This window comes from Rhinopithecus bieti, unplaced genomic scaffold, assembly GCF_001698545.2.
Source record: "Rhinopithecus bieti isolate Rb0 unplaced genomic scaffold, ASM169854v2 scaffold_3043, whole genome shotgun sequence".
NCBI lineage: Eukaryota > Metazoa > Chordata > Mammalia > Primates > Cercopithecidae > Rhinopithecus > Rhinopithecus bieti.
This window is the reverse complement of record NW_016804580.1, coordinates 1,672,034-1,681,010: the sequence shown is the minus strand read 5'-3', so window position 1 is coordinate 1,681,010 and position 8,977 is coordinate 1,672,034. Positions and strand designations below refer to the sequence as shown.

General features: G+C 42.8%; 1 protein-coding gene across 1 annotated transcript in view; it reads left to right on the top strand.

Moving 5' to 3' along the window:
• The first annotated feature begins 10 nt into the window (after nt 1-10).
• ST8SIA6 (ST8 alpha-N-acetyl-neuraminide alpha-2,8-sialyltransferase 6) overlaps nt 11-8,977 on the top strand; it is a 140,477-nt gene continuing 131,510 nt past the window's right edge. The window contains 2 exon segments of the mRNA XM_017869194.1: nt 11-173; nt 667-765. Coding sequence (XP_017724683.1) covers nt 73-173; nt 667-765 — 200 coding nt within the window. The 5' untranslated portion in view covers nt 11-72.

Below are 8,977 nucleotides of genomic sequence, written 5' to 3'. Positions count from 1 at the left end.
GCCGCGAGTCGGGGCCGCCCGGGCTGTGCTTCGCCCCGGCAGCAGCGGTGGCGGCGGCGCCTGTGGCTCAGGATGCGGCCGGGGGGCGCGCTGCTCGCCCTGCTCGCCAGCCTGCTGCTGCTGCTGTTGCTGCGCCTGCTCTGGTGCCCGGCAGATGCGCCTGCCCACACCAGGTAACCCACCAGCCCGCCGGTCCCCACGCCGCGCGTCCCGCCTGGCGCCCCCGGCCCCCCAAGCCGCCCATCGCTTCCCCTCTGGCGCGGAGACTTTTGGCCGCGGCAGGGAGCAGCCCACGGGCGGCGACGGCCTGAGAGTGCAGTAGGGGAGGGGGTCGCAGGGAGGCGACCCTCGGACCGGTGGACAGCCGCTGGGGAGCAGAGGGACCGGTCAGGGCTGCGGGGGCTCTAGCGCGCATCTCTGTGGGCTAGGCAGCTGTGGAGAGGGACCAGCCGTCGGGTTCCCCATCAGGATCCCGGGCTCCCCATTCTGGTCCTTGCTGTCCCTTCCTTCCCGCCCTAAGGCTCTTCCAACTCTGGGGTTGGGGACCTGACCTGGGAGCCGGGGAGCGCGAGATCTCTCTGCCAGGCAAGGAGCGCGACTCCCAGCCTGTCAGCCAACGGCTCCCGGCGGGATGTAGCAACTTAAGTTTTCTCCTCCGCTGTGCAGGATCCTGGTGGAGGAAAGCAAGGAGGCCACTCACGGCACTCCCGCAGCGCTGAGGACGCTCCGGAGCCCGGCGACCGCGGCACCGCGCGCCACGAACAGGTACAGCGGCGCCCAGCGCGGGCGGAATGGGGCTCGGGGGCTGCGAGCCGGGCGTGGGGCGCGGCTGCACCGGCTTGGATTCGCTGGGAGTGGGCAGGTTGGGACCGCGCGATTGAGTGTGAGAGTGTGCGTGTTTGGAGAGGGCGCGGGGAGTGGGGGCACTCTTCACACTCCCTCAACCCTCTAAGCCTCGATATGAAGGGTCTTTGAATCAAGGGGATCCCCAACAGCTGCATTTGAAAATGGGTGCTGAGTTTTCCTTTCGACGATGGTGTGTTGAAAGCCGCCCCCCGCACCCCCTTCCCCCCCACCAACCTTTCGAGAGAAGCAGCTCAGCCTGTCTTTATGGAGGGATCTGGTTGATTTGCTTTTTGTTTTCTATGCTTTAAAACGCACCGGTGTTAAGATTCAGGTTTCTTCTGCGTGCTAGAAATGATTTTGTCCTTAGTGATTGGGGGCTTAAATTTTTTTCTTATCATTCATATGTGTATTTATTCATAGGCAGTAATTGTGTGTGTGTGTGTGTGTGTATTTTTTTTCCTGATTGTAAAAGTAATACAGCTTGGTGCAGAAAGTTAGAAAATAGAACTGTATAAAAGAAAATGTTTTTCATTCAGAGTCCTTACCTCTCAGAGACCATATTCAGGTTGGTTTTGGTCTGTATTTCTTTCAGTAGTCTTTTCTATATACATATATTTAAAAAATATAGCTGAGATTATACATTGTAGTTTATCTTCTGACTTTTTTCTAAAAATCCTAGACCTATACCTGTCATTACATTCCCCTCCCCCCACAAAAACATTGCTTCGGATTGTTGCATAACTTATTATCTGAAGGTGCCATAATCTATTTAATAGTTTCCATTTTTAACATTTAGGTTGCTTCTTGTTTCTGTTTTATTTTGTTTGCCATCAGTAATTCTATGAAGTGCATCCTTGTATGTAAATCTTTAGCTTCATTTCAAGTTAATTACCCTGGATGGACAGATAAGAGTTGAGATTATTAAGTCAAAGAGTATGTACTCTTTAGATTCCAAGTCACATTGTCAGTTGCTTCCTCGAAGGGTTGAGTCAATTTACATTTTCACAAGCACAATGTACTGCTTCCTGCCTTAGCATTGCTATTATGATTGCAATCTTGTATACGGTCTCTTTTCCTCTTTTTATCTCTTGCAAATCCCTTTTCTTCTGCGTATGCTTCTGTATATTCTTGGCTCTTGGATCCACCTTAATCTTTTGATGGTATGACTCCAGGCAGCTCTAGCACGGCTCTGAGAAGGGTCTGGAAGTGTTTGGAATAAACCCTGAAGTGAGAAACACCACTGCCTGCCACCCCCTCATTGGAATTTCACAGCATATTAGAGGCACTAGGATCTCCTGGAGTAACAAAAGCTTTTGAGAAAAATAGTGTCCTTTAGTTTTTTCTATTCCGGTTGGTGTACTATAGGTAACCTAGCTTTCTCGAAGAACTGAGAAGCATTCAATGTTTTCCCAAGTCCTGTGGCTATTACACATTCGAGGGTTGACCCTTTGTGAAAGTTTGAAAGAATGTACTCATCAAATGGCATTTGATCTCAGGTCATTTTTAGAGGTAATTCTTTGATGAATGTTTCACTTCCTTTTGACACACTTCTTTTCTACTTGGCATACTTCTTGGGCTAATACAGGTAACTCATAATTCTGAATATGGCCCACTTTATTAAGCGTTTTAAAATTTTTACCATTCTTCTGTGTTTGTAAAAGCCTCTTTATGTTTTGATTTATTTTATGTCCCCTTTATCATTTATGATTTTGGTTATTTATGGAGCAGGGGTACAAATTTTAATCCACCATACTACTTGGTTGTATAGAGAAACTGTAATTTCTTCATTTTTCTGGAGCTGGTCTGATCTTCCCACATGAGCCCCATGGTAATGATGCTTGTAGGAATAAGGAGAGCCAACACTTAATGAACTATTCTTATGGGCCAGACACTGATCTAAGTACTTGACATTTTTAATTTTAAATATTTTCAAAATAGGTTTGGGGGTAAAGTGCATTTTTATTACATGGATATATTGCCTAGTGGTGAAGTCGACATTTTAGTGCAACCGTCACCCAAATAGGGTGTACTCATTGTACCCAATGGATAATTTCTCAGCTCTCCCCTCATTCTCGCTCTCCCACCTTTGTGTCTCCAGTGTTCATTAGTCCACAATCTGTCTATATGTACACATTATTTAGCTCCTATTTATGAGAACATGTGGTATTTGACTTTCTGTTTCTGAGTCATTTCATTTAAGAGAATGGCCTCCAGTTCCATCCCTGTTGCTGCAAAAGACATTAAATCCTTGTTTTTCGTGGCTGAGTTGTAGTATGTGGTATATATATGCCACATTTTCTTTATCCAGTCCTCTGTTGAGGGACACTTAGGTTGATTCCATGACTTTATTGTTGGGTATAAGCACTTTACATTTAATTCATTTAATCCTTAAAAAATACTAAGAGAAACTATTGTTATCCTAATTTTTATAGGGGGGGACATTGAGGCAAAAAGATTAAGTAAGTTGCCCACAATCACAGAGTTAACACATTGTGGAGCCTGGAGTGAAACCCAGGCCAGGAGAATCCAGAATCCCACACGTTTAATTTTCCACTGTGTTGCCTGCCATAGGTGCTGGGAAAGATGGTGTGTGTGTGTGTGTTTGTGTGTGTGTGCATGTTCAAATATTCAATTCAGGCAAAAGCTTAGATGTGACCATTGAAGAGACTCTTTCTGGCAATATTTGTTCTTTCTAAGGAAAAATGCCCAGGCTCTCAGATTGCTCCTACCATCTCATCTCACTTTAAGATGCCATCCAAGTAAGCCAAGCGCGGAGGCTCACGCCTGTAATCCCAGCACTTCGGGAGGCAAAGGCAAGTGGATCACTTGAAGTTAGGAGTTCGAGACTAGCCTGACCAACATGGTGAAACCCTGTCTCTACTAAAGGATACAAAAATTAGCTGGGTACGAGGGTGTGCACCTGCAGTCCCAGCTACTCAGGAGGCTGAGAGGCGAGAATCACTTGAACCCACGAAGGAGAGGTTGTAGTGAGCCAAGATCATGACACTGCACTCCAGCCTGGGTGGCAGGCCAAGGCTCTGTCCCAAAAGAAAATTTTAAAAGATAACACTCAGGTGTATTAGGGAGGGGGCCTTAGGTGATGCAGTGGTCCTGATTTGGAGCTCATGATCATGGTATCTTTTCCTTCTAATCTACAGGGTGATGTTGATCCTTTTCCATCTGGTGGCCAGGCACCCTGTTGAGAGCCAATGATAAGATCTGCAGCTTGTGGCTCTTTCTTTTCCCTCAGGTGTTGTACCTGCTGGTGCTTCTGGCTTGTCTTGGCCTCACCTGAGATCCTACTGATGTTATCTTTCAGGGATCTGGCAAAGATTCTCTTTTGGTCCTATCTCGGGTTGTCTCTCTGTGACACTGGCTATGATGCTACTCACTCAGCTGTTGCTAGCTAGCTCCACAGCCAGCCTCTCACCTATTTCTGGGCCTCATCTAAACACATAAGAACCAGAATTAGTTCAGAAAACGAAATATCACAGCCTCCCTCTACTTGCTCCACAAAGTAGATGGGACCCTACGCTTAGTTATCTCAGGATGGAGTACTGCCCAAGAAGTGATCTATTTCAAAATCCTAATTGGAGGAGGAAGCAAAGCTTTTTTGTCATTGTTATTACTCTTGTCGCTGGCTTTTTATTGTCCCTATCTTTCTCCCTCTCCGAGCCAAAACTTTCCTCTTTCTTTTTTTCTCTTCTGCTCCTACTGACTCAGTTCCAGAAATTGGCAAGCTTCCCTCTGTTTCATATTCTATTCGCCCTGATGCAAACCTGCAGGTCTAACTCAAACTCAAGCCTTAATGATAAATTGTGGGGACTAGAGGAAAAGGATTGGGAAAAGTCAAGCAGCTGTGTCTTCCAAGTAAGATGGTTAATGTGCTAAAGTGGGAGAATGAAAAGAATTTGGAATATATTCTCTCAAGGCTGCTGAAAATCATATTTTACTTGTCTAAAGTGGATTATTACCTTATCTACTCTTTTTGCATTCTTTCAGGAAAAAGCCTTAATTTCTTCTTCCTCCCTGCAGAGGTGTTTCAAGTGGGCTAGGTTAAGGTCATATGCTCAGAAAGAAAAGATAAAATAAACTAGTAGTTTTCAAAGTATCACCCCATTACAATGGATCCTTTCTCTTGCTAATAAGTTTTGTCAAAGTTTTTCATTGACTTTCTTGTTCTTTTAATAACCAGCTCTTGGATTTATTACTCAATGTATATATATTTCCATGTTCTATTTCCTTTGTGGTGCTTTTATCTTTTAAAATATTCTATTTTTTCAACTTAATGTCTTGAAATGAATGCTTGATTTATTTATGTTATTTTTCCTCTTTTTTGTAACACAAATATTTAATACTATGAATTTCCCATTGAATGCAGCTTTGGACTCATTCCTTCAGTTTCCATATATAATGTTTAGATTTTTAAAAATACATTATATATTGTTTATAATTACATTTTAGAACTTTTTATCTTCAGAGTCATTTAGGTGAAGACTTTAAACTTTCCAAGTGATTGGAATATTTTTTTCTAAAATATTATTTTCTTAACATTAATTTCATTTTGATTATGAACGTTCAATAAAACCCTGCCATAATGCCATAAGTGAGTACCCAAATATCCAATCATTAGAAATGAGGGGTTGAATTATTGGGAGATTAATGAAACGGCCAGCACAAGCTTGTGTAACTAGCTAATTTGGAGTTCCATGGGAACATCCATGTCTTGGCTATGATTTGGCAACTTTTGGTGGCAGCTGTCCATTTTGGCTTTAAACATCTATGGTGATGATTTGGGATTGTGTGGCTGGCTGTGACGTCCTGGACAGCAGCTGCTGTTGTTCTTTGAATGTCCTGGTTAGTTGGTGTCTGTTTCATTGGCCCATCTGGGATGATTGAACCGTGAGTTTACCGAAGAAGGGGGACCTCACCTTCACGCCTCTGTTTTCCTATAGGGTTCGCCTGCTATTTTTCTTAATGGTCTTTCTCTCGCTTTCCTGTGGTCCTTTTTTTCTGCAGAAGGACTTTGGCCTCTACACACTAATTGCTGAAGCTAATTAGAAATCCTCAAACTAGGCTGGTCACGGTGGCTCACACCTATAATTCCAGCACTTTGAGAGGCCAAGGCAGGCAGATTACTTGAGGTCAGGAGTTTGAGACCAGCCCGGCCAACATGGTGAAACCCTGTCTCTACTAAAAAAACAAAAATTAATCAGGTGTGGTGGCCAGTGTCTGCAATCCCAGCTACTCAGGAGGTTGAGGCATGAGAATCACTTGAACATGGGAGGTGGAGGTTGAAGTAAGCCAATATCACTCCACTGCACTCCAGCCTGGGCAACAGAGAGAGACTCTGTCTTAAAAAAAAATTTTTTTTAAACGTTAATGTTAGTTAAATTAATCTATATAGTTTTTGGGATCATGCGGCAAAGGGGTGGGCTTTTTAGTAATTATTATTTTACTATACACTTTTTCCTATGAAAATTATTTTTTGATTTTAATCGAGTTATTGCTTAACAACCAAGTACTATTTAGATTCTCTTTTCAGTGCTTGGAATTTATCATTTTAAATGATCCCCTCCCCATTTCTTCAGTTCTTTGTTCTTTATTTCTTTCTTGGTCATAAGCTTAGTATCTATTTGCATAAGTCTAATATTTTTAGCATTGGAATATAGATTATAGTCATGAAACTTTAGATTTGGGGGCACTGTTTTTTTTCTGGTAGTTCATGAAAGCTTTTATTTTATTTTAATGATACAATTCTTTCTGTTTTTTTTTCTTTTGAGACGGAATTTCGCTCTCGTTGCCCAGGCTGGAGTGCAGTGGCGCAATCTTGGCTCACTGCAACCTCCGCCTCGCGGGTTCAAGCGATTCTCCTGCCTCAGCCTCCTGAGTAGCTGGGATTACAGGCGTGCGCCACTGCACCTAGCTAATTTTTATATTTTTAGTCGAGATGGGGTTTCACTCTGTTGGCCAAGCTGGTCTCCAACTTCTGACCTCGTGATCCGACCCCCTCGGCCTCCCAAAGTGCTGGGATTACAGGCATGGGTCACTGCTCCCGGCCACAATTCTTATTTTTCATACATGGATTCTGTTATTCGATCACAGCTGTATTCTTTTTTTTTTTTTTTTTTTGAGACACAGTCAGTAATGGTGTCATCTTGGCTCACTGCAACCTCCGTCCCCAGGGTTCTAGCAATTCTTCTGCCTCAGTCTCCCAAGTAGCTGGGATTACAGGCAGCGTCCACCACCACGCTTGGCTAATTTTTTTTTTTTTTTAAGTAGAGATGGGGTTTCGCCATATTGGCCAGGCTGGTCTTGAACTCCTGACCTCAGGTGATTCACCTGCTGCAGTCTCCCAAAGTGCTAGGATTACAGGCATGAGCCAACACGCCCAGTTCTTTTTTTTCTTTTTATTCTTAAAGCTTTGTAGACATTTTATTTTTTCCTCTATTTTGTGAAGTGAATCTTCGTTTTCTGTCTTGCATTGTTCTTATTCTTCCTTTTCTTCACCATCCCCTCCACAAGTTAATAACTTTATTTCTCTTTCAGATTTTGGCTCTTTTTCCTCTGCTTTCTGGGATGGCTTCTCAAATTTGTCTTCCATGTTACTGAATTACTTTTCTGAAGTGTCACTTCTCTGTTGTGCTCCATCGAAAACAGTAAATTGGTTACATTTTTTATTCTTTACAATTATTTTCTTCTCTCAGCCTGAAACTTACTGTATCAGTTTACATCTCAGAAAGCATCTAAATAGCCTTTTACATCTCACTTTCTGTTATTTTGTGTTTTCTTATATTTCCTTGAGACCACGAAGGGAATGTTTTCTAAAGATTTCCTGTTTCTTGTAGTTAACTGTTTTTCAAAAGTAGGATTCTTCTCTGCATTTTAAGAGCAATAGCCTCCTCCTACATTATAGAATATTTTCATAAGTTTTGTGATTTTTTTTGTTTGTTTGTTTTCAACCTAGATGTCCTCAAGTGAGGAGTCCTCTGTCCCACTGTGCTTATCAGACTGGAGGACTTAGGACTTCTTGCTGTCCACCTCAGGGAATAAAAGATTTCCCTTTTTACAGCATTATGGATACCAGAGCCATATACCCCCTTAAACAAATCTCTGAATGTTTAAAGTTTGAGTTTTTTTTTTTTTAATTGTGATAAAATACACATAACATGAAATTTACTGATTTGAATTTATGGATACCACACCCCAAAGCTATCTCTTGCTCTCATGCCTTAGTTTCATGACTGTTCAAAGTACATGTATTTATAGGTGATCCTGGTCACCCTGACCTGCCGCTGCTGCCAGGAATGGTATCTGGCAAATGTCATCTAAAACCCTGGGAGGGCTGGGCCCACTGGGCTGTCCCAGTATCCACCATCTGCAGGGTGCAATGGCCGATCGACTCCCTTTCCTGTTTCCTTTCATTCTTTCAGTGTTGCTGTATAATGTAATACAATACAATAGAATATAATGTAATCAACATGTAATCTCAAGAGGATGTAGGAAGAGAGAAATGAAGGGGCACTGGGAACACAGGCACCCAAGTAGCCCTTTCTGCCTCAGGCAGCAGATCCTTTCCTGTGTGGGAGAAGCTACCTGATTTTCCAGTTGGGGCAGGCTCTCTATTCTTTGGAAAAGAAAGGCAGACAGTGGGAGGAGAATCAAAACCTCTCTAGTTTTTTTCTCCCTGGACCTGGTCTGGTTCTGAGGTGAAAATTTACATCAGCTGCTGGTAATTCCTCAGAGTGGGTCCATATTTGCTCTTGTTAATAATATCTCTTCCCCAAGCCAGATAAATTTCTGAAGCAGCTGATCTGTTGCCACCAAATGTGCGCTTGTCATTTTGTGTAGACCTGTGTCTGTTCATAAGAATGTAAATAGTCTGGAAGAGAGAAAATCAGGCACTGTTTACTCTCTGCTGTCTTATATTGAAAGTTGTAATAATGTTTTATTCGACATTTTTTGTTGTATATGTTCACAATGGGATCATAATTACAGGCTTCAGAAAATTCAAGATGAGTGTGAACTAGAGCTTGAAAAAAGAAAACTAAATCTAACTCTAGAACACTTGATTTTTACCCTTTTACCCCTTTCCTCTCCACCCCATTCTCCAAATAGATGAAGGCTATTG